General features: G+C 41.2%; 1 protein-coding gene across 9 annotated transcripts in view; it reads right to left on the reverse strand.

The window, feature by feature from the left end:
* cacna1da (calcium voltage-gated channel subunit alpha1 Da) overlaps window positions 1-24,808 on the reverse strand; it is a 40,167-nt gene that overhangs the window by 2,824 nt on the left and 12,535 nt on the right. The window contains exons 8-48 of one of the 9 annotated variants that reach the window (XM_088390620.1): window positions 24,533-24,636; window positions 23,142-23,311; window positions 22,413-22,487; window positions 21,250-21,337; window positions 21,011-21,037; window positions 20,689-20,849; window positions 20,402-20,627; window positions 20,125-20,332; window positions 19,938-20,058; window positions 19,775-19,862; window positions 19,530-19,557; window positions 19,294-19,448; window positions 19,090-19,219; window positions 17,089-17,148; window positions 16,951-17,010; window positions 14,880-14,986; window positions 14,712-14,799; window positions 14,524-14,631; window positions 14,394-14,446; window positions 14,174-14,320; window positions 13,684-13,885; window positions 13,440-13,598; window positions 13,262-13,372; window positions 12,313-12,396; window positions 8,551-8,583; window positions 7,530-7,658; window positions 7,353-7,418; window positions 7,193-7,284; window positions 6,966-7,125; window positions 6,732-6,859; window positions 6,556-6,652; window positions 6,269-6,371; window positions 6,076-6,177; window positions 4,527-4,660; window positions 3,413-3,529; window positions 2,620-3,017; window positions 1,537-1,560; window positions 1,087-1,215; window positions 863-1,011; window positions 598-704; window positions 183-500 (exon numbers count right to left, since the gene is read on the reverse strand). In XM_088390620.1, coding sequence (XP_088246746.1) covers window positions 183-500; window positions 598-704; window positions 863-1,011; window positions 1,087-1,215; window positions 1,537-1,560; window positions 2,620-3,017; window positions 3,413-3,529; window positions 4,527-4,660; window positions 6,076-6,177; window positions 6,269-6,371; window positions 6,556-6,652; window positions 6,732-6,859; window positions 6,966-7,125; window positions 7,193-7,284; window positions 7,353-7,418; window positions 7,530-7,658; window positions 8,551-8,583; window positions 12,313-12,396; window positions 13,262-13,372; window positions 13,440-13,598; window positions 13,684-13,885; window positions 14,174-14,320; window positions 14,394-14,446; window positions 14,524-14,631; window positions 14,712-14,799; window positions 14,880-14,986; window positions 16,951-17,010; window positions 17,089-17,148; window positions 19,090-19,219; window positions 19,294-19,448; window positions 19,530-19,557; window positions 19,775-19,862; window positions 19,938-20,058; window positions 20,125-20,332; window positions 20,402-20,627; window positions 20,689-20,849; window positions 21,011-21,037; window positions 21,250-21,337; window positions 22,413-22,487; window positions 23,142-23,311; window positions 24,533-24,636 — 5,046 coding nt within the window. Of the gene's footprint in view, window positions 1-182; window positions 501-597; window positions 705-862; window positions 1,012-1,086; window positions 1,216-1,536; window positions 1,564-2,619; window positions 3,018-3,412; window positions 3,530-4,526; window positions 4,661-6,075; window positions 6,178-6,268; window positions 6,372-6,555; window positions 6,653-6,731; window positions 6,860-6,965; window positions 7,126-7,192; window positions 7,285-7,352; window positions 7,419-7,529; window positions 7,659-8,550; window positions 8,584-12,312; window positions 12,397-13,261; window positions 13,373-13,439; window positions 13,599-13,683; window positions 13,886-14,173; window positions 14,321-14,393; window positions 14,447-14,523; window positions 14,632-14,711; window positions 14,800-14,879; window positions 14,987-16,950; window positions 17,011-17,088; window positions 17,149-19,089; window positions 19,220-19,293; window positions 19,449-19,529; window positions 19,558-19,774; window positions 19,863-19,937; window positions 20,059-20,124; window positions 20,333-20,401; window positions 20,628-20,688; window positions 20,850-21,010; window positions 21,038-21,249; window positions 21,338-22,412; window positions 22,488-23,141; window positions 23,312-24,532; window positions 24,637-24,808 lie in introns of all 9 variants that reach the window. The other 8 variants (XM_088390619.1, XM_088390626.1, XM_088390624.1 and 5 more) reach the window with 8 other exon arrangements.

A 24,808-nucleotide genomic window follows, 5' to 3' on the forward strand; every position in this document is an offset into this window, starting at 1 on the left:
TATATTCAGATTTTTTTTCAGAGCTTTTAGTGGCTAAATATTAAATACATCAACTGTCAGTATGTAAAGCCCTTTGAGATGTTTCTGTGGGCAACAGAAATAAAATTGACTCTGAAACTGAAAAGAACTATGGGAAAGTGTAATTCAACAAAACCAAAAATAAAAACCCAAAAAAAACATACGGCTTCAACGAGGCTGGTGGCGCTTCCTCGCTTCTGGTGGTACTGGCTGTGGTACTCGGGCGGCACCTGCAGGTGAATGGGCGAGTACGTCCTCTGCGTGAACTCGGGGTCATCCGAGTACCAGGAGCTTTTGCGCACCGATACGTGGCTGCTGGCGGTGCTATCCCTGTGCGGGTGGTCGACACGGATGAGGGGGGTGTAATACGGTGACTGGTCTTTACTGGCCGGGGTGGCAGGGGGCGTGGCCCAGGAGCGGGTGGAGCGTGTTGGGGAGAGGTGGTGGGCTCTGCTGGAGTCCAGGCCTGCTACGGCCATCACCTGACAAGCGAGGACATCCAAGATGAATTGTTGCAGCGAGGCCACAGAAGCATTTCTAAGATTTTTAATTTCTATCTTTTTTTTTTTTTGGCGTTACCTGGTGCTGCATAAGGTGCAGTGGTAGAGCGGTACGTTGATGTGGAAGCTCATCGTGGCTACCCTGCCGGCGCAGACACTCAAAGTTGAAAGACGGCCTCCTGTGACCTGTGCAAACATGGCAACGACTTGTAAAATATTCTCAAGAAAAATGAAATCGGCAACACTGGCAACATATTCAGTTCATGTAAATTCTAATGGAAAAGTAAAGTTATGCACATTTCTAGAATCAACATATGAAGACAACTTATGCAGCAGGTCAATACCATGCAAAGCTTCAGGTGTGGCAGGGAGCAAACGTCTTTTTGGTGATCTCCTCGAGTCGTGGTAGAGGGGCTGCTCATCATCGTCATAGTAACTGTCGGGATGATGGTAGCCTTTGGGAGTCTCGTACTCTGTATCGCTGTTCTGGTACCTTGTAACAAATTTTTGATGCGTCACAGAAGTAGCAGAATTGAAGTAATCTTCAATGTTAATGTTGTTCATCTACCTGTCCCCCGAGAGCATGCTGTCATCTTCATAAAACTCTTCTCCGCTGAAATACTCGCCAGACAAACGATCTTCATCCACCTCCTCTTCTCTGCATATGGTCGGGTGGCGTCTATCCCCACCATTGGACCTGACGAGAAATCAAATTGCACGGCTCAAGAGTCACCAAGTGTTCTGGACTTGTGTCATGCACTGCCATGCAGATGCAAGCCTACATAATGTTTCAAAAACTTCATCCAAAGCGTGAAAGTGAGCCAATCCCAAAGACAAAAAAAAAGCAGTAAATGAGAAACAGTGGCCACTAGTGGACATCATCAAACACGCCTGGGAGCCAACCACATGCAGAAGAAAATGAGCTTTGCAGCCTTTCACCGATCCAAACAACAAAATAATGGCAAATAAACCCTCTTTGCTTGTTACTGCTGGTGCCAAACCTGGAAAAACAACATACCTAACATAGGTCTCATAGTAGCGCCTTCTGTCCAAGACGGCAGAGGGGGTGGCCGAGAGAAAGCATTTCAGTTAGGAAGGAGAAAGGGAGAGAACAATGAGAGAAAAGGCAGGAAAAGAGTGATATATACTGTATATCATACAGCGCTTTACTGTATATCATACAGTATATAGAACATATACAGCATTCTAATATACAAGAGCATGATGGCGGACATACACTTCAGTGTATTTGACAATCCCATTTTTTTTCTCCTGTGATAAAATATTTTTTGAAAAAAAATGGCATGAATGAAATTGTCCTGGTGCCAAGTAAAAAAAAAAAAAAAAGATGCTCACATGTGAAATGAAGTGTTAGTGTGATCTACTAGTCAATGAATAAAGGTTGGTGAAAATGGGGGAGGCTTGATAAGAAGCTGCCCGGATGCCTGAAGACTAATAGTCATCCGGCTGATGGCAGCAGAATTCGCTCCATCTCGCTTGCACAGTGGAATAGGATGAAGGTAAATATTTACTTTACTTTAAAACCCATAGTTTCACTAACTTAACCAAAATCATTAACTAATGTAATTGAGGCTTGTAATTAACGACTGCAACACAAAAATGGTGGCACTGGAGGTTTTGAAATCAAAAACATGACTTTGTTATTTCTTTAGACAAACCACATTAATCATTCAATAAAAAAATCCAAACCAACCAGTTATTGTAGGACTAAATCAACAATCAATGTCCAGTTTTGCTAGAAATAAAGCCACCTTCAAATAAATACCTGCTATTCTCTTCAGTTGAATAAATACTTGCCACTATTTGATGAACTACTACACAACTATTGAATTACTCCATCAGAAGGAATTATTCCCATCATTTCATCGGGATGCAACTACACAAATTATGACGGCATACAAATGAACTGATTAACCGGTAATCACTCCAAAATATGCTTTTAAGAATGGATCAGTGCCTCTCATAGCTGTCATTAAAAAGGGGAGTGATCCACATATTTAAATGACCATCTGGTGATAGGACCAAGACAAGACAAGTACACAAATGTCTGCTGTGGAAAGGATGCACATGTTGGTGGTACCTTTGAGCTTGTGGCGTCCGGCCCTTTTCATAATCATAGTAGGAGCCCCGATGACCCGGGTAGCCATTGGGAGGGGCGTGTTCATAGTAGCGATGGTGCCCCCCGTTGGGTAAACCGGACTTGTTGGCATTGTTGAGGTTGATGTTGGTGGATTTGGGAGACTTGCCGTAGGAGTTGTTGTGATGACGGTGGCGGTGATGGTGGTGATGGTGGTGGTGACGGTGGTTGGGGTGGGACATGGCGTTGGCTCGAGACAGCCGCCCCACCGGTTGATCCATGTGAGCGTAGTGAGGGGGCGGTTGCACCTGCAGCGGCCGCTGCGTGGCGTTGGTCTGGTGGCCGTCGGATCGCCGGTGACCTCCGTTCATCAGGTGGTTGCCAAATAGTCCTCCGTTACGCTGCCAACGAATACGCACAGTGACACCTCTGACATTTTTGTTTCTTGCAATACAGAAAAATAAAGGTTTGATGTTAAGTCTGATTTCAGAATTGATATGAGCAAAATAGGAAGCTGACTTATGGGCGCATGACTTGTGTGGACAAAATAGTTGAATTTTGTCTTGAATTACAAATGAAGAAAAAAAACAAGAAAATTAAAAGGAAAAAAAAACAGCTTTTTGGAGTGTAGTCATAGCTAGCTGGCATGCTATACAGGTAGAAATGGGCCTACAAATAATAAGTAAGTAACTCACGCCAAATAACTAATGCCAACAATTTTTTTCAAACATGTATTCTATTTTTAAAAAGTGTCATGTCACAATCATCCCCGTTTTGGGTAAAATAAATCAGTTACCCTATATATTTCCTCGTCTTCCTCTGGTATAAAGTCTATTAGTTCATCATCTTGCAGGTCACATGATATCGCTCGGCGAATTTCGGGCCCAATATCATGGAGAGTGCGGAGGCCGGCCTGTAACCATGACAACAAAAGGGCTAAGCACTACTGAGGAGGACTTTGAAAAAGGGACATCTTACAGCCAAAAGCGCACACACACGCCTGCTCGAGTTTGTGACATTGACGGTGCAGACAGACAGAGATGTGCTCAGCTGAATGGAACCCGATGTAATTAATTCATAGCTAAAGAATTCCTTGTATACTGTTTTTATTCGGTCTGACAACGCAGTCCAATCAATCACCTAAAGACACATCAAGACGCTTTAATTGATGGATTTTTATCTGCCTGATGTTGACATATGGTGAGAGTGAAAGCAGCCATACACTTATCGCCAACTTCATTAGGTACACCGGCACAATCTGATGTTGTTTTACTGGTGGCTACTTAATACATACATATTGAGTTGAACAACTACTGTACATTAGTTAGTTTAAATTGAATGTTTTTACTGTCTTTGTAGTTATGTTATATCATGAAATGTGCTATATCAATAATGTTGTATAGTTTTTATCTATTAAAAAAACTGTAAAATATGACCATTATTACTGGCATTAAAATACAGTAGTGTAGTAGGACCAAGTGTTCATCAAAAACTTACACCTTTAAAAATACTGTGTTTGGGATTATGTATCGTCACAAAGGCATTGTTATCGAGAGAGCGCTTGTATTGAATGTCATTGGATTGTGCATGTGCACCTAAAGCTATGGCTTTGTAGTGTATACTGTGCACTTGTGTTAAAAAGAAAACAAGCTTAGGAAGTGATTTTCATGAGCTGATGGGTGAATTGTGTTGGCCAGAAATCACGTGAGACGATGGCGCACCCTTAACATCAACATGTGTGACATTTAAAGAAACAAGGACACAAAGTACAACTCCACATAAATGACAAAACATATCCAGACTCTACAGCGAGATGGACTTCCTGCTGGATCACAAACTGTGACATTAGCACATTTAATGATGATTACACCAACACGTGTCTGCCTTCGCTGAATCCAGCAGAGACTCACCTGCAGTGCGATAGCTGTGCTGTTCTGGGACGGGTGCGCACCCACCAGGCCTTCCTCTTTACGTTTCTTGAATTTCCTAAAGTAGTCCTGTATCAGGAAGGTGGCATAGAACTTCCCCACCGTTACCTCATCATCTGAGTGAACAGACCACACAAACGCTTCCTGTGTCAGCTGGTCAGCACACACAAACGCACGTGCGCAAAATTTACACTGTCGTTAGTCTTAGGTTTGTTTGTGGATTCGTGCAGCAAAAGAGGTTCATGTTTTTCTTAGTATGTGTACGTTGGATCGTTTTGACCAATCAGATGTCTGCATTTCAATCTAGTCTGCCCAGTGTCTTGAGAATCAGTAGTGCTGGCTGAAGTAACTTTAAGCTATTTGAGGATTTTGTCTTTAATTTCAAATTCCTCCTCACAGGGCCAGAAACTACTTTTTTTAAGTGTTAAATGTTTTTTGTCAGATTTATAAGAAATATTGATAAGAAACTGCTCCGGTTAATTGGCATAATTGCGAGTTATTTGTATAGTATAGTGAATGGAGTATTTTTTTTTGTTTTTTGCAACAACGTGAAATTGTGCAGTTTGACATCGCTGGAACAAACTACAACTTAGATTCATTTAATTTGGATATTAGTGTGCAACAGTGTGTGAGAATCATTGTGAAGCAGAGGTCTGGATCACTTTAAGCAAGCACACTGGGGACAGAGGTCAGAGAGAGAAAGAGCGAAAGAGAGAGAGAAAGAGAGAGCGCGAGAGGCAACTCTAGTTCCATGCCACCACCCTAAAACAGAACTGCTTCAGAATATTCTGAAGTACTTAAGAGATTTGGACACACACAGAGAGATAAGTGAGTGAGGAGAAACACATGAGAGAAACTGAGGGAGACACAAAAAAAAAATCAGAACACTCGATCGGTAGCCTCCATCAAGATCCCAGACAGAAGAGTGAGTTGTAAACGTATGGACAGACTGCAACCAGGAGAAGATGAGCAACAACACCATGATACTGTACATAAACATTACTTTGGGAGAGAATCTGCTTGTGCACAATTAGCCGTTAGGTGGTGCTCAAGCACTTGCTGTTAAATAATAATGCATAATTTTTTAAAAAATGTAGTCTCATTTTTAACACAAAAATCTTCCATTTGAACATCAAAGTGTAGATTCTTTTGTATCTATAAAGTGAAGCGTAATATTTCTATTATTGACTGCATTGATTTTGTGCACTGAAATAAATACACAACTTAAATAAATACAATGTTTTTTTTATATATATATATATATATACACACACACACACATATATATATATATATATATATATATATATATATATATATATATATATATATATATATATATATATATATATATATATATATATATATATATATATATATATAGTTATTATAATTATATAGTATATAATTTGGGCAATGGGTGCTTGAGCATCTGCCCTCCCATATGTCTGTGAACTTGCTTGTGTGTGAGTAATTAGAAAGGTTTTGGATAGTTTTCCTAGCAGAGGCATATAAGGTACGTGTGACTGACCACCAGCAGGCGGCACCACTTGATCCAGCAGCTTCATGCTGGTTCTCTTCCAGATTTTTTTGATGACGGCTCGAAGCTCCTCATTGGCCTGCTCCAGATTACCTGAAGCACAACGTCAAGCCATTCCTTCAGACATGAGATCACTCGTGGCAATAAATGTAGACCTTTATATTTGACCATTTAATTATTCCACCTTCGGTTTTTATCTTCAGGGCTGTTCGCACCAGTGCAAAAAGAGTAGCATTAAACATGACTGTGCCATCACTGTTGAGAGGCATATTCATGGCCACCAGTCTCTGAAATGGGAGAGAAGGCAAGAAATTAAATAGTCAGGCCGAGAATGCCTCACGATAAAACTGTCACAACATTTGGAACACCATTTGCCCTGTTGTGAGATTCTGTGCTCATGTTGCACATCGCTAAAACATGCATGTTATCTCAATTAGAAGCAAAACAATTAAAAGAAGAGTAACAAGGGACCTTGCAAGCCACTCGATGAGGACACAGTTTACCAAAGCCAAGAGGAGGCTGGATTCGACGAAGAAGTGTTACCACGTCTAGATGTTTGATTCTTCCCCTGGATGAACAGAATATATATATAATTATATAAATCATGCAAGCAAAAAAAAAAAAATTGCTGCAGTAATAAGTCATACTTAGCCTCCGGGTCGTACTCGGACCAAATTCTCTTGAATTCATCCAGGTGATGTGGACCAAGAATGGACCAATCCCGTGTCAAATAGTCAAAGTTGTCCATGATGACGGCCACAAACAAATTGATAATCTGAAGGACCAAAAATTTAATTGACAATGGCATCATATGGAGTAAATGCTGCAATCCTACTGGACAAGTAGTGCAGTCAAGAGTCCTAGCGATGGATGGTACATACCAAAAAGGCGCAGAGCATGTAGAAAGTGATGAAGTAAATGATTGCAAATCCACTGCCACATGTCATCTCCTCCCCGGGGTTGTAGTCCGACTCGGGGTCACACAGTTTCCCCGGCATGCAGGCCAACATGATCTCTTGCCACGCCTCTCCAGTGGCACATCTGGGAAAGCAATATATAAGTGACATGCAATCAAGATTGGAAAACAAGCTCAGAATGTTGATGAAACCTGAAGAGGAGGAGCACGGCTTGAGGGAAGGTCTGGAAGTTATTGTTTCTGTTGATGTGCGTGCCATCCACCATGGCGATTTTCCCAAACACCTAATTGGACACATTAGTGTGAAAGGGGGAAAAAAAAATCATTGGTGGCATCACGTTGTGGTACCAACCTGCATCCCGATGACAGCATAGATGAAGAACAGCATAGCTATCAGAAGAGCAACGTATGGCAGAGCCTAGAAAAAAATAAAAAGAGTAAGAATAATTGAAAAACAACAAAATAATAGTACATCAAATAGTAAATAAACAACGTCATATTTAGTCACTGGTTGCAAACTTGTCCTCACCTGGAAGGATTTGATGAAGGTCCAAAGAAGAGTGCGGATGCCCTCCCCTCTGCTGAGCAGCTTGACGAGCCGCATGACTCGGAAGAGACGGAAGAAGGTGATGGAGATGCGGGCGCTGTCTTCCGTGTTCTGAGAAGAAAGCATTGCAAAATCAGAAGTGGGCGTGGCTACAGCACAGGACGCGGGAGCCCTGGCTTTGCAGAGCAGGTTGAGAAGTTGCGAACTCAGCTGCAGAAACATGTGGGCTGGAAGAGCAGTACTGCATGTTGAAATTAGAATTGGAATGAAATTTTTATGTGGCCATGTTTTCATCAAACAATACAGTTGTGTCAAATAAATTGCTCCGCCTGTCACTGATGTCGCTGATGCAACTACACGGAAACACAACTGGACCACTTGATGAAAAGGTGGCTACATTTTTAGATTTGGTGAAAAGCAGTGGAACTTCAGCTCATATGCTTCTGTCGGCCCGGGTCCAAAGCACTGTCAGCGTTGGTGTCACAGCAGTGACCTACAAGGAAAGGAAGCAAGGAGGCAGGCATGCTGGAGAAAATCTCGCCATACTTGACAGGTCGCGTCTGCGCAAGCATGGCACCCTCACTCCAGAGTCACTGCATGCAGAGTCACAGTGGGACCAACCCGAGAACGGGTCGGCCAGGAGGTTGCCAGGTCAGAACTGGGTGACCTTATCCCGGGAAAGGGAAAGGGGGGGGGTTCATCCATGAGTAACTACCCCACATATGCGCGAGGCAGAAACCATGTCAGAAGTGTCAACACTACAAACGTGAGAAGCTGGGATATGAAACCAGCTGTCACCTCACGAAAGGAGACGCACACGCGGCGCCACGTTTGAGTGACTCCTTGTTAAAAAATAACAATTCTAGAGGATACATGAGCAAAAATAAATAAAAAATCAAAATACAGGAAATGAAAACCTTAGTATGAAAACATAAGAAAAGAAACCTAAGAAATAAATATATGGAAAGTCCCTAAAAAAGGGGTTGGAGGTATTGCATCTTACCCCCAGTTCATCCACCTGAGGAGTCTCTGTTGGCTTTAAAATCAAAGACCTGCATTAATGACTTCATCAGAACCTGAACTGAATAAACACTTACACAGGTAGACGATTACAAACTAAATTCTCTTTATGTTTTTACATGACAGAGACAGAACACAATCACCACTGGCCTCGCACACAGCCTGTAAACCGACAGGACTGAGAAGATTGGACGAACAACATTCTGTAAGCACTATGGAAGACTGGCACACCACAGGTTCGTATTCTATGTGGGACTGAACCAGAGCAGGTCACAAAGACAAACAACATGGGAATCACTTGAAACCGTGAGCCCGGTCCACAACTTTATCACCCCGCCGGAATGACTCCATGAGCTGAAACGTGTTTATTTGATTCATAGATCTATTCGAAAACATTTGCCAGCCGCCCCATCTTGAACATCTTGCAATCCAGTTGCATTCCTTCCAAGAGCTGCGTCAATAATTCAGCTATTTTGAAACGATGTTAAAATGAGTTGTTTTGTTTCAGTCAGACAAAAGTCGTGCTTTGTCGCCATCTTGTGGCAGTAGTTGGAATTTATAAACGTTAGGAGGGTGGATGTCAATTACTCACTGATTTGTTCGTTCCAAGAGCGAGAAACACTAAACTGTATTTTAATTGGATAAATAAAATATTACTAATAGGTCGGGTTAGACTATTACAATAAATATCAAACCACTTTCACGCTGACATTTTTGCCTACCTCCTTAAGTCTCAATGTACCTTAGATAACGATTACATCCAACAACACTCACGCAGGACGCACACTCATACGCAGTCGATATATGCAATCCATGCCATGAAAAGGAAGTATTCAATCAAACGAGGCAAATCAATCAATAATATGAAGAGCAAAAACGCCCTCCAGACAGATGCGGCTTCATTCAATCGCTTCAGTACTATGACTCAAAGCAGTCAATTTCAAGAATTTAGCTTGAGGAGGTTCTTTAGGTAATCCTGGCCCCGGCATCCATGGAACATGCAAGCCGCCTTGCCGGGAAGAAGCAATGCACGCACGCTAGGGCTGAACAATTTTGAAAAATTAACTAATATAAATGTATTTTAAGAAATTATTTTTTAGGTCTTCTCCCCAGTTTTTTTTTTTCGACGTACACAAGCAATAAATCAATAAATCAAAATAAAATGCTTTGGCCTTTAAGCTTATGGTAAAATAAAGGCAAATGAACAACGTTTTATTGAGTTTATTTATCTACTTCAAATAGAGTTGTTAAATGAATAAACACCTTGACTCAGTCTTATAAGTGTGATATGATGACAACTTCACAATATTCTAGAGGTGTGGCCTAAACATAAGTCAATGAATCAACATAATCAATTTGATTAATTGTTCAGCCATAACATACACACAACGAAGAGCGACCAATCCTCTCGTAGCAATGCAGCAAACTCATGCACGTGCCTTGCAGCGAGTCGGAGAGGGGGGCAGGGTTGAGACGAGAGGAGCACGAGAGGAGAAACTGGGCTGAACTTGGGGAAAGGAGGGGGCAGAAGGCTGTGGGTGAGTGAGTGAGTGAGGAGCCACCGAGGCATTCATGCACCTGACTGGGGTCTACACACCTGCGCTACACATGAGTTCCATTGTGAGCTTTAAGAGCTCACTACAGGACGACAGAACAAAACACAGACAATCACTCACAGAGACACAAACACAAGTTCGGCAAAGAACCTCAAACTCAACCCTTGCCGTAAAGGACAAGTCCACTCTTACCTGTGAAGAAATGCTTGTATTGGTACATTTAACTAACATTTTCTGATCAATTTGATTTATCATACCACCAAAGAATTATCTTATCAAACACTAAATTAGGTACGAGATCCAAAACTGTCAAAAATCTACAAAATGTAATCTATTTATTATTGTTTGTGTTGGATCCCATTACAATTTATGATTCATGTCGATTGACATTCCGCTCGCAGCTTTTGAGCACAGGGCCATTCTGTCTGGAGGTCACATTTGAAAATAGTGGCGAGGAAAGGGAAGGACAAACGGCACACAAACAAAACACTGACCGGAGGGGAATGGAGCGGGTGGCCAAGGGCCATCTGGGAGAGGCGGCACATGGAAAAGATGTTAGCTAATGATGTTAGCTGACGCTTCCAGCATGCATTTGGTGAGGTCACAAACATCAAGTCATGACTGGAATACATTGCAACAGGCAACTTGAGAAAAAATACAGTGGGCACAGGGAAGCCAAGCCATTATTAAAAAGGAATAGATATTCATCCATTGAAGACCCACCCCAAAAAACTAAATTTTTTGCAATGTGCCTTTTAAATCAAATTTAGCACCACATTAAAACATACAGTAATGAGACGACTGCAAAAGAATGAAATTGTTTTTGCAATTTTTTTTCCAATTTCACTTCAATGGACATTGTGCTGCTCCATTTGGTTTGATTACCGGTATGTTCGACTACCAAGGGTCCACTGTTTTAAAACCTCATTACCTTTGAAATCAGCCATGAGGCACAACTACACGATGCAGTATGATCCGGCCACACACACAAAAATAACCACATGCAATGCGAGCCACAGCAACGGAAAACTGCCTCAGAGGAACCATTACAAAAGCCTTTAAAAAAAAATACCATTGAGAAACACACACTTAAAAACTACACACATTAAATTCACACACGAATACTGTTCATGCATAGCAATAAGTCACCAAAATGTAATAATCCTTTGTACACTCGTGCAAGACACAATGACAGAACATAACGTGAAATATGTCTCCAAAAAAACAGCACTGCAGCTCAGAAAATAGCCCTCGAGAGTGGGAGGGGGTTGGCGGGGTGAGGGTGGGGTGCAACTTCCACACTTTTTTATCAACTAAAAATGGGCAACCTCATCAGCTATATTTTCTTTCATTTAAAATACACAAAGATTAGGCCCACATTCAAGGCAAGAAAATAGATATTGAGTGCAAAGTCAAAACAAGAGAATAAGGTAGAAATATTGTGAGAATTTGTAAAGTCATGAAAAAAAAAAAATATTTTGCCAGATATGTATGGATATTAATAATACAAGCACTGTTTCTGAGAAATCTACACTGAAATTGTTTCTTGTGTTGTTTTTAACAAATAGAGCCCTGCTGACTAAAGAATAGTAATCGTGACAGTCACTCATTAAAATATCAACGAAGAAATCCCTTAAATAAAAAAGCTGTATTTAGTAAATCTGCCCTGTGAAGTGGGGTCACGGCGATAAAGTTGTTCCGAACAAAAGGGAACACACAAACAATATTGTTTTTCATTCCTCATACTTGCCTCTACAAGTTTCTATGGAAACAAAATGAACAAGGGTGAGAATTAGATAAGTGTATTAAACAAAAACTGGACCTCAGTTCCTAGAAAAAAATGTTTTATCATCACATCATTTAGCCATTTGGACAGTAAGGCAGTAAAAAAAATAGAGAAAAAAAAACAGTCAAACTGAAGTTTTACATAAAAGGCCTTATCGAAATTCATTTTGGACAAAATTGGATTTGCATGGCTGTAATTAGCGTAACAACCTAGTCAAAGCAATAAGATATGGGTTAATATTTTCTAGTCAATATTATTATTATTATTATTTTGGTTCATTGTATACGTTTAAAAGTGCCTCAAAAATAATCACCGGGGCTCGAAAGTAGAAGATGCATTGTTTAAAGGCAATCTATAGAAAAGCTTCAGTTTGACCTAAGAGTCAGAATAAAGTCGTACTTACGTTCACTTCAGTGATCGCAATATCGACGACGCTACCGACGACAATTAAGGCATCAAATGTGTTCCAAGCATCAGCGAAATAGTGCTGTAGTCAAAGCGCAACATGAAGATGGAAGGGAGGAGGGAAATGAAAGACGGTGGGGAACAAGTCGAATGATTGGATCATGTAAAAGGATGAGTTGAAGACAAAGAGAGAGAAAAAGGAGAAGTATTAGCAAGAATCCCCCAAAAAAAGTTAAAGGTGGAAGCCCTAACGGAGTCAGCTGGAAGACATCAGAGGAATTGAGAGAGCAAGCGGAGTCAGCACAAATGTTGGACTTTACTTACATCGATTTCACTGAGAACAATGTCAACTATGCTGCCAATCACAACCAGGGCGTCGAACACATTCCAGGCATCTCCAAAATAGCCCTAAGTGAGGTTGAGCAAGTGTTCGCTCAGTTGAGTGTCCGACGATTAATCGACGAGTCGACTTTAAATGGATAACTATATAATAATAAAAAAAGCCTGTTGTGGATGAGATTAACGGTTAGCTAGTTTTACAGATTCACATCCGTCCAAATACGTCTTTAAATGAAACCAGTGTGTGCCACTGTGCCGGAAAAAAAAATCAATGTCGACTCCATTTTAATCACATCTTACTGTAGTCGACGACAAAAAAATCTTTTAACCCCTTTTATGCAGTGCGTTGTCATTTGGACCAAATTAGTATTAGCATCGATAGCATGCATGCAAACATTGAGGCCACTGCACTCCACACATGCTCTTACTAGCATCCTGTCCTTCTTGGCAACAAAGAGCTGATGGGCAGGCAGTGAAGGGTAAGGTAAAAAAATAATACTCTGACTTAATATTTAAAAAAGAAAAAATGACAATGAAAATGAGCAAACATGTTTGTGTACTTTGATTGTGTCGGTGCGGCCATTTAAGAGATTGATGTGCTGACTCACCCTGGGTTTAAAAGCAATGAGCTTGAGAACCATTTCCACAGTGAAAACAGCAGTGAAGACCATGTTGAGGATGTCCATGACATAGTTAAAGAGCGCCGACTGGCCGTAGTGCTGCGGGAAGCACAGTGAAGACATTTCAGTGGATGTATTTTGAATCGTGTACTTTGACTTGTCTCACCTGTACGGCCAAGCAGAGTGTGTTTAGCATGATGAGCACAAACATGATGTACTCAAAGCCTGTGGAGTTGACCACATACCAGAACTTGTACTGGTATGGGTTCTTGGGGATGTACCTCCTCAGAGGACGGGCCTTCAGGGCGTACTCCACGCATTGACGCTGCACAGAAGCAGAAAAGCAGCAACTTGAGTTTCATTTGCTTGATTCCGATTTTGGGGCAAGAAAACGGCGCTGCGTCTCAGACCTGGTTCTTGTCAAGCTCACAGTTTTTGTACTCCTTCTCTCCTTGCTCCTGAAACGTGACGATCACAAAACCTACAAAGATGTTCATCATGAAGAAGGCGATGATGATGATGTAGATGATGAAGAAGATGGAAATCTCCACGCGGTAGTTGTAAATGGGCCCCAGGTTTTCCCTGTTGGAGTCGATTGCCTTGTAGAGTAACCTGAGAGCAGAAGACAGGAAAAATGGTGTCCAAGGTCTCTCTTTAAAATGATCCGTCATTGTTTTATTTGTGGGAAATTTCATGTATCAAAAGTACAAGTGGTATCGGTGCTTGGTATCGATGCTTTCTATCATGACTACTAAATAATCGATACTCGTCCTTGTATTTGTTAAAAAAAAAAAAGAAGCGGAACTGAACCACCTGTCTAAGATAAAAGTAATGCATTGCCGCCATATTGCTACATCCCGAGGCAATTATAAAGCGAGGTAGGTGTAAAAAGAGTCTCACGCTGGCCAGCCTTCAAAAGTCGACACAGTGAAGAGAGCCATCATGGCCATAAGCACGTTGTCAAAATTGAAGTCACTGTTGTGCCACACTCGTTTGTGGATGGTGGGCTGGTTCACGTCGCCGTCCTTATAAAGGATGTACGTGCCTCTGAAAATGCGAAACACGGCATGAGTTTTAAACTAATAAATCGTTGTGCTGGTATAAGACGATGAAAACCAACTTGCACTCCTCTGGACTAGACTTGGCTTCATCTGTGCAGCGATAGAACTTTCCCTGTGTAGACAACATTTTTTTGCACCATTAAACGTCTGCCAGATGCTTGAAGTCACTTTTGCAATCCAAGTGTTGACCTTGAAGAGCTGCACTCCTATGCAGGCAAACATAAACTGGAGAAGAGTGGTGACAATCATGATGTTGCCGATGGTTCTGATGGCCACAAACACACACTGCACCACGTGCTGTTGGGAGAAAAAAAAAAAGAAATGCAAATATCCGGATTGGCGACACCACAGACAACCAATTAGCATTCATTCTGTACTTTCAGGCCTTTGGCTCGATTGATGGCTCTCAAGGGTCTCAGGACACGAAGGACCCTGAGAATCTTCACCACTGAGATGGCGGATGACCTGGATGATGTAAAACACACACCGGGTTGTAGGAAAATAAATAAATAATAATAAATAGAAAATAACTGATTTTTACTCACTGTATGCCAAAGGAGACTAAAGACACCCCCACGACTAACAAGTCGAGGAGGTTGAAGTAATTCCTGCAGAAAGCTCCTTTATGGAGAAAAGCTCCGTACGTCGTCATCTGAGGGGAAGGCACATGGTCTCAGGGGAGCAAGTGACAAATGAAAACACACCACAAACAGAATCCAACACACACACACATTCTATACTACAAACAACACACACACCTTATACAATATCACACTATCAAACACACGACGACACAAAGTAGCTATAGCTCTCATCCAGACATACAGTACACATAATGCAAACATGTCAAATAACAACATTATACAATCAATTATTCCCATTGATATTACCCTCCCCCATTTTGCAACACACACACACTTTTCCACACTCTTGTAATTCACTCTGATTGAGGGTGGCGAGCTAGAGCGGTGGAAAAAAGGGGAGCTAAAATCTATCGTCGCCACCCCCACGGCCCTTAATGACATGAATGTAGTAGTAAGTCATTCATTTCTCAATCTACTATGGCAAAAAAAACATGCATTTTGTTGCCATGGCATCAGTAATTTAGTTACTCCTTGCAAGAGCTCCAGTCGTAGAGATTGGAAAGTGAACGTGAGCTTACTGTCACATTCATGCGGACCGTCCTCTTAAAGCCCATTCTATCATGTTCTTTAATAGCGCCCGATGTAGGGAAGGCGGCTCTTAATTAGAAAACAGGCAGAGAAGAAAAAACAGCCAAATGACTCGATCTTCAAATCATAAAAGTGAAGGATTAATTCTCAGAGTGCATGTAAACGGTGGAGTCTCCCCCCGCGCAGCGAGACGCTAACGTTGGAGATTGTGAGGGTCAAATAGCAGCGGCCTGGATGGTGTTCGAATGACCGCAGAGACGATTCCACTTTTCAATGCACTCAGTCCGGGTAAGCAGACTGAACCATGCTGGAACATGGCTGACTTTGCCCCCTCTTTTATGCGCCTGGAAAGCAATCTGTACTAGGGGTTGAACGACTTCAGGAATTTTTTATATTTTTTTTTAAATCGATGATGTCACTGATTTATTTTGCGAGTGCGACGCCCCGACTTATTCGATTTTGACACTCATTCAGCCAATCACATTCAGATGCCTTCATGGCTTCCCAGATAGTAGGAAATTGTAAAACTGTAACAACTACAGGGACGCTGCTCACTACGGTAAATAGTTCAGATTTTTTTTAAAAAATAAGGAAGTTGTAAATGTTTGGAATAATGTATTGCAGCAGTTTTGCTACGTGGAACAATCCAACCGTGAAGGTATCTGAGTGTGATTTGTGACTCGACTCTACTAAACAATATTATGAGTTGAGTGATATTTGAATTGTGTCAGAATCGTAGTTACCTCTGATAACCACTTTGTTATCGTCTCATGTCTTTTCCAATGCAACATTTTAGTCCTTAACTTGGACTCTTCCACCACTTGTCTTTGTTTTGTCACGTGTTCCAAGTGATCATGCTAATGGTTTCATCTTTGTGAAATATGTCCACATTTGAGGTTCGTTTTGCTGCAGCTGTTGATTTCCGTGCTTGCCGATTAAACGATTTAAATGTCCAACCGGTGCCATGCAGCGGTTCAACCCCTAGTTTTTACAGGAGGCATGGAGTTAGCTTTGACTGGAGTTGACTTTGGACATTGGAGTACCCATCCCCAGCTCCTCCAAAATAAATCACCTTTGACTCAACTTCAGCCAATGCTTCAAGAATGTCTGAGCAGCCCGTTCAAATTAGTTGCATTTCACAACGATCTAACATCATCTGCATTCTTTTTTTTTACACTTCATTACTTTTTCAGCCATGATGTGACACCCATGGTAGTAGAATGTAATGTCTGATGTTATGTTTCCTTCCCCCGAGTTCTCTCTTGCGTTTATGTTACTGATGTCCAATAAAGATCTCTGCGATGTATTCTTATATTTAAAAGAGGTGCCAGGAAGCAAAAAAGTAAATAAGAGAAAGGAAACAAACAAGCCAGGTTGTTTTGAGTGGCGGGTGACACACAAGGAGAGAATGCAGCAAGGCTCTCGCTGTCACTAAAGGGGTTACCTTTAATATGATCTCAAATGTAAACATACTAGTGAAGACATAATCTGCATAGCCTAGGACCTGGAAGGCAACCACATGTGTGCAGGGTTATTGGGTGGGTGGTTAGTACAGCACGGACAGGGGACACAGGACATTTACCTTCAAAACGATCTCAACAGTAAAGATAGCCGTGAAAGCATAGTCAAAGTAACCAAGTATCTGCAAAAAGCAACGTAGATGTTTAACAAAGACAGTTCATTGTGCAGCTTTATACATCATTAGAAAACAAGATCAATTGTTTTATTTTATTATTATTTTTGTTTTTAACTAGGAAATTTGGAAAAATATTTTTTGTATAAAAGGACTTGAGACTTGACGGCTTCTTGTATGCAGAACTGAGCAGAATGGCAGTATTTTTAATCATTACAGTGGAACCTCTGAAGTACTATTTGACCAAAATTTGCTTACCTTAATTAAAATCCCGCATTGCATTGTGGCCAAAGCTAGAATCCTGCTCGGTTATTTCACCTCTAACATTTGTTTCCAGGCATTTACTAGTATATCTGTATATCAGTCCGTCAGTACCGACGGAAGGTCGGTGAATCCGTTGCTGATGGACTCCCATTTTCGCTGGAGGACTAACCACTGTTGCTAATTTTGAAACACTAGCAGAATAAACGCAGACGGAATAGATTTTCGGAAGTGCACCCTGGACTGCCAAAAACCAGAAAAGCAGAAGATGGGAACCAAGAGGAGTAATCTATCACATCGAAATGAATCAGGCGGTCCAGACCAGCTTTCAAGAATCAATCGGGTTTGAACTGAAGAGGTTCCACTGTAAATTTAATGAATACTGCGGTGCAAACATAGGTACACTGGACAAAAATATTGAGACAAACTTCTAAATGATCTCGAAATGTATGGTTATAGACAACCATTATATCCTTGCCAGACTTCTTGTGAATTTTTGTCATTAGTACAGTTTACAAGTGGTTAACTTGTGTTCTGAACACATAAATGTCCCAATACTTTTGCCCAGATAGCATCATCCTTGTACAGTGCTTTGAATAGAACACAAAGACATACCCAGTATTTGTTGTTTTACCTGGAATGTATAACCTTACCTTATCAAATAGGATGTTCATGTCAAAGTATCAAAATGAATGTAGAAAAATATCAAGTAAAATAAAATTAAATGTAAAAAATCATTTAAAATCTAAATATTAAAATGAGAGAGCTCCATTAATTATTTTGTAATCATGTAATTATAAATTGTTTGGTAATTGTACCAATTTACAAAAAGCTTTATTTTTCAAATTCAATGTATATATAATTTGGAGTAGATTATTTTGTGATCTTCAATTATTCTATATATGAAGCTGGTTTAGGACCAAATGCCTAAAGGGGCTCCACAAATTATTTTACTTGACTTTATTTTGAGTTCTTAATTCAGGTGTAATCGTTATATATATATATATATATATATATATTTATTAAAATGTTGATATTTTCTTTAAAAAAAAAAAAAAAAAACTGTCATACCTTGAGATACAAGTTTAAGTCTTCCTGTGACCATGCTCGGAATTTCCAGAGGCACAGAGTACTGCCAAGTCTCGCGAGTTTACACTAACGTGTGATTAGGGCTGGGCAATTCTTCAAAATTCAATTGTGATTTTTGGAAAAAATTCGTCAGCTTCTTACTGCTAGCAATCAATTAAAAAACCTTGTTGACGAGCTAGCAAAAATTTGCATGAGACCTCACGCGAGGGATAATGAAAATGCTGTACACAAATGCTGTAACACGTAGATGTGACAATAGTCACGGGCATATTTGTTTGTAATACGCGAAAAACAAGTTAGATAAAGTTTGGCGCTTCGTTCTAATCTTATGTGTAGCACACTGCCTTTAGGAGGCGAAGGCGCGCGCACCGCAACTTTATTTTTATACTGTATGCAATCAAATGTATGTTGCTACTTCTTCATTTTGTGGTTCTTCTTTTAAGTTACATTCAAAGTTGACTTTTGGCAATTCAATTGTAAATGCTAAAATTTGAAATAATCGTGATTTCAATATCAATCAATATAATCGTGTCTACTAAATTTTTGCCCAGCCCTGTTTGTGATTGAATGACTTTATGTGGCGAGAGTGAGCAGACTTACAATATTACGAGCGGAGAAGTTTCGGATGGGATCCTCTGCGGCGAGCGAGACGGAGCTGAGCATGATGAACACCAGGATGAGGTTGGTAAAGATGTGGTGATTGATGAGCTTGTGGCAAAACACACGAAATCTGCAATACAAGGCCGATTCATCAATGCGGTACTCCTAAGAAAACCGATGTCTGTGTGTGTGAGTGTATCTTACGGGTTCGTGTTGCTGAAGATAAAAAAGGCACTTCCCTCTGGGATCGGAGTAATCTTCTCTTTCTTGACCAGTTCGGAGATGGCCGGCCGAGGTCCCGCTGGGACTTCTGGATCTTCGTCCTCCGCCGCCGTGTCGTCATTGTCCTCCTCTTCATCCTAAATTGTACGTGCAAACTCTTCAGACTGCAACTTGTGCTATAAACAATTTTAAAACCGTATTGTTTGAAAGTCACATACCTTGTCATCTTTCTCACCCTTTTTGTCCCTGGAACAGACAGCAACATTACTCACGCACGTATGTGCTATAAAATTCATGAGGTAAAAACAGTGGTGCCTTGAGGCAGGAATTTAATTCATTCAACGACCTTGATTGGTAGTCAAAACATTGTCCCTGATAAAAATGAATGGAAATACCATTAATCCGTTCAAGCCTGCCAAAAGAATCTTCAAAAAGAGCTAAATGCAAATAGTCCATCTTTTACCCTTTCTTATCTCCTTCATCTGTGTTGAGAGACTCCGCATCTGCCAAGTTGTCCACAGCAATAGCCAAGAAGACATTCAGGAGGATGTCTGAGCACGTCAGTGAAGGCAACTTAAAAGTTTAGTGCATTAATTACATTCAGTCAATAACGTGAATGAGGATACAGTTTCCGCAAATGAAGAGGATGATGAAGTAAAAGCATAAAATCATTCCAGAAGAGGAAGGGCCTCCATACGCCATGATGCCATCATACATGACAGCGTTCCAGTCTTCTCCAGTCAAGATCTAATGGAGAAAAGTATAAGTCATGTCCGCGAGTTCAATTTAAAATCAAAACACGTCTCGAAATACCTGAAAGACGGTAAGTAGCGCTTGTGGAAAATTGTCAAAGGTGCTCCTCTTGGTTTGGGTCTCGTCAAAGTTGAACTTCCCGCCAAACACCTGCATGCCCAGCAGGGAGAAGATGATGATGAAGAGGAAGAGCAGCAGCAGCAGGGAAGCGATGGACTTCATGGAGTTGAGGAGCGAAGCCACCAAGTTGCTGAGTGACTGCCAGTGGCTGAAAAAAATATATCATCATTGGACACACCTTGAACATAATCACAACAGAAAAGTCACATCGTCTTACCGTGTGACCTTGAAAATCCTCAGCAGGCGCACGCAGCGGAACACGGAGATCCCGAGAGGCGACATGATCTCCAGTTCCACCAGGATGGTCTCGGTGATCCCGCCGCACACCACAAAGCAGTCGAAGCGATTGAAGAGGGAAACAAAGTAGGCCTGCAGGCCGAGACTGTACATCTTCACCAACATCTCACAAGTGAACAAGGCTAGCAGCACCTTGTTGGCCACATCTGGGAAAAAAACAAATTTGCGGTGAAATTCTGCTGATAGATTCAAATGTGGTGGGCTCACCCTGCACTTGTGTCAGCCACAAAGGTTGGTTGTAGTGCTCTGATGATATGGTGAGGGTGTTGAGGAAAACCAGGATGATGACCAGCCAATAGAAAGGCACCGATTTTACAGCCAACCGGCACTTTCTGCGGCAGAACCTGTTCCAGCGGCGCCAGCGCCGACTGCGGAAAAACCGTGTATTAAGAATTTAACACCTTTTCTATCGCATAAATTTGATTGTAATTTCTTCTCCTCATTGAGATCATATTGAGAACATTTTAAATAACAACAATAATACAGACTGAGACCTATGCAATTTAACATGCAAAAGAAAGATACTGACCTGAACTTTGACTTTGAGATTTTTTGACTGAAAGAAAGAAGAATTTGTCAAAGTTTGCAGATGAAAGGCACGACAGAAGTGAAAGATAAATCTAGGAAAACATCAAAACAAGTATGCAGTATGCAAAAAGAAGAAACATTTAAAGGCAGGAAGGAATTGATTTGATTAAAAAAGGAAAATACACCAAGGAATCTTTTGGAACTGAGAAGTTAAATGAGAACTGAAAAGTGCAAACTAACCAAAGAGGTCCGCAACATGGCGTCTTTTCATCCTCCCCATTTTGGTTCTCTGTGTTCACAGATTCGGTTTCGCTGGCCGGAACGCTTGCTGCAGACCCATAAAAAGAAGACGTTTAAGCAAAAAAAATTGAAATTAACATGCAATTTCAGTGTGCAGTGTTGATTAGGTGTGTGAGATGTCTTCTAAAGCATTTTTCGGTGTGTGTGCGCCGCTCAGCTAATGCAGTATGTGTTGCCTTTGATTCCCGAGTGGTCGCAAAGCTCTCAGCTCTGGAAATAGTGCTGATTGCCCAAGTAGTGATCTGGGTTTAGCCTTGTTTCCTACATTTGGAGTCTTGAGGGGAAAAAAAAAAAAAAAAAAACGGGGCGGTGTCGCTATTAAATCATGTTTTTTTTTATTCCACTCCTTTCATGTGAAAATGATAACGGTGGCATTTAGAAGGTAAACAAAAACTGTGGTGCAGTGCTCACACACGAGGGGTTTAACACATTAACGATGCATAAAGAAGTGAGTCGGCATTACATAAGGCTAAGCACAAACACACACACACATGCACACACTCAGCTGTGGTTTAGAATGCTCTAGTAAGAAAGCATACATTTATTATTTATTAAGAACTGGTTTTTCTTAACATTAATTGTATTCCACCTACTTGCCATTAAAACAATAACTCAGCAATATTTCCATTAGAGTCACTAATAGTATTTTTGCAGCCAGAAACCGACGTGAAAAAACAAAAAACAAACTAAAACATGTTGTAATTATAAATATAATATATTGTATAGGTTTCTTTAGGCAGTATGTTATGTTTACTGTTCTTCACTTCTATAAAAGCGGGTTGTGACTTTTAATTTCAAATTAAATTTTAATTAAAGGTCACTTGTATTGTTGCCCAACTCATAGATATTTTTTTTCAAACTTTTTTTTTAAATTGTTCCAGTGCAAACAACTTGCCGTGTTGTTCTAACTAACATTATTCCCCGCATTTTCAATCATTTATATTTTGGAGTTGCTCCAACTTAAATCCCTGTTTTACATCCTCTCAAAAAAGGTTGTTTTTTACAGTTGAGAACCACCGGAATAAATATTTCAGTGGTCACCTCTGACTCACAAACACACTTTCACGCACAAGCACAAAAAGGAGGGCAAACGCAAGATTTACCATGAGTGTCGGACGACTGGCTGAACCACCCAAACCTTCCTTTCTTCTTCTCAGTGAGGTCAGCCAGAGTCACCCCTTCATGTGCAATGCATGCAAGGCCATGCATTCAGACACAATGGCACAGCAGGGGCGGGGTTGGGGGGGAAGTCAGGGAGGAGAATGCGCCACTATCAAAATGGGGTCAGAGCAGACAAGCAACACCGGACAACAACCGTAATCCAACGATCAATAATCCAACAGTGACAAAGAGCAGCGGGAGCCACGTAAGGGCTGAGGAGAGCAGAACATGGAGGTTGTGGTGGTGATGGTGGTGGTGGAGGTGATGAGGGGAGGTCATGAGAAGCGCCTGCACTAACATGCTACACTGCAAATGAATGCATTTACACATTAAAAACATGTTAGTGTCGAGCAAATTGAGCGTATTTGGTCAAGGTCATCTCGCGTCAGGATTTTATGACATGGTGGAGAATGAGCCCAAATCTAAACGACAAGGTGAATGAGTTCATGTGTGCTGCTTATATAAAGAGGATTTGGATTAAGAGTTTTTGATATTGCTCAAGTAATGTGCTTTTTTTTCCCCCTCTCCCTTTCTCAGCTGAACTCCAGCAGTAGTCGCAACGTGTTTCATTTTTTAATACATTGATTGCAGGGGGGGGGGGGGAGATCAGAAAAGACTCTTTGAAGGGTTTTCTGCTGCAGAGGATGCAAATTGTGATGGGATGTGCTTACGGTTGCGTTTACACTCCTCGTCTGCCTCGTCCTCATTGTCAGGGTCGATATCTTCAGCTTGAGTGATCCAGTCCAGGTAACCTTTAAGGTCTTCTTCCAGCTGCTGTTTCTCACGCAGCTTCTGGAAGTCTCCGCGAGCTTTGGCCTTTTCTCTCTCTTTGGAGAACTCTCTGGTTGAGGCAGAATCGAGAGACGGAGCAAACACAGAAGCAGAAAATTGAGGAAAATCACAACGCGGGGAGAAGACAATGAACACGTTTTTCACAGTACAAAGGAAACAAATGAGTCAACTCCTCTCCAATGACTCATCGACAATAAGAGGATTTGTTAGTCTAACAGCTAAGCATTTTTCTTTTTTTTTGCATAATCTCTATCTTTCTAAGACTTGTGTGTTTTTCTCATCCCGAGCCACTGGAGGGAGATGTACACTTTGGAAAATGATGGCTGCTCTATATTTAGATCCCTCATTGGCATAGTGTGTGCATCCTGCATGCCAACATCCTCATCATAAAGAGTAGGAAATTGAGGTAGACAGATGGTTTTCAGAGTCATGCAATAGAGATGTGCAATTTCAATTTGTAGATTGCAGAAAATTGCTGCTTCATCTGCTGCAGCAAATAAAATGCACTAAATGGAACAGTGGGGGAAATATGTCAGCCACTGCTGCTTTGTAAAGCTGTTTCTCATACACTTACAAGATGGCAGCCATCGTGTCAAAGGTCATGATTTTGTTAACTTGGCTTTTCTGGCTGGTCAAGCTCCCCACTGCGCTAATTCTACTGTAACAACACACCACCCCCATCCGACGCTTCCGGGAAAGCAAAGTAGGGTTGGAACAAGCTTAGAAGCACAGAGAGGACTGAAAGGCGAGGAATACGATTAATTTTGCTCTCTCGAGGGTTGGGCGTTTTGGCTGGAATAAGGGGGAGGATGCTCACATTGCAGCTGCCCATAAAAAGGAAGCAAGTGTGTCATGCCAAGTGTTGGAATAAACGACGCGGGTAAATGGAATTATATTATATTAGGACACCGGCCAATCAAAGATACACAACAAGAATACATTTTAAATTGTAGCATGTTACTTTGTTTAAGTTAACCACACTTGATATCTTAGTGTTTGCATTTGTAATTGTGAATCAAAAGGAAAATTTTCCCAAAGCACAACACGCAAAACAAGAGTTGCACACAGCAAAGCAAATGCCACCGCACACGTTTGCTTCTTACCCACTAAGCACACCTAACACGAGGTTCAGCACAAAAAAGGAGCCGAGTATGATCAGGCTAACGAAATAAATCCAAGGTGTTTCCCATCCTATGGCGTCGTTAACCTGAGGGATCCAGAAGTAGCCGGTCAACAGATATAAAACACAAAACAGGGAGAAAGTGCTTACCCGCTCAACACACCCAAAACCAGGTTAAGAACGAAAAAGGAGCCGAAGATCACGAGACTGACAAAGTACACCCATGGAAGCTCAAAGCCCATAGCATCGTTCATCTGGAGGAGTACGTGTTGAGGAGAAGAGAAGGAAGGAGTGAAAAGAGAAAAAGAATCAGGAAACAAGATAGTTTGAAAAGACGCATAAGAATTCTCAGTCACCAGTCAATCACACGAGTCGCCTCTGGAAATTATCAGCGGCATCATCATCACGATGTCACACGTGTGATCC

Source organism: Syngnathus floridae, chromosome 11 (genome assembly GCF_059516105.1).
Source record: "Syngnathus floridae isolate MCC-2025c chromosome 11, RoL_Sflo_1.0, whole genome shotgun sequence".
In the NCBI taxonomy this organism is placed as follows: domain Eukaryota; kingdom Metazoa; phylum Chordata; class Actinopteri; order Syngnathiformes; family Syngnathidae; genus Syngnathus; species Syngnathus floridae.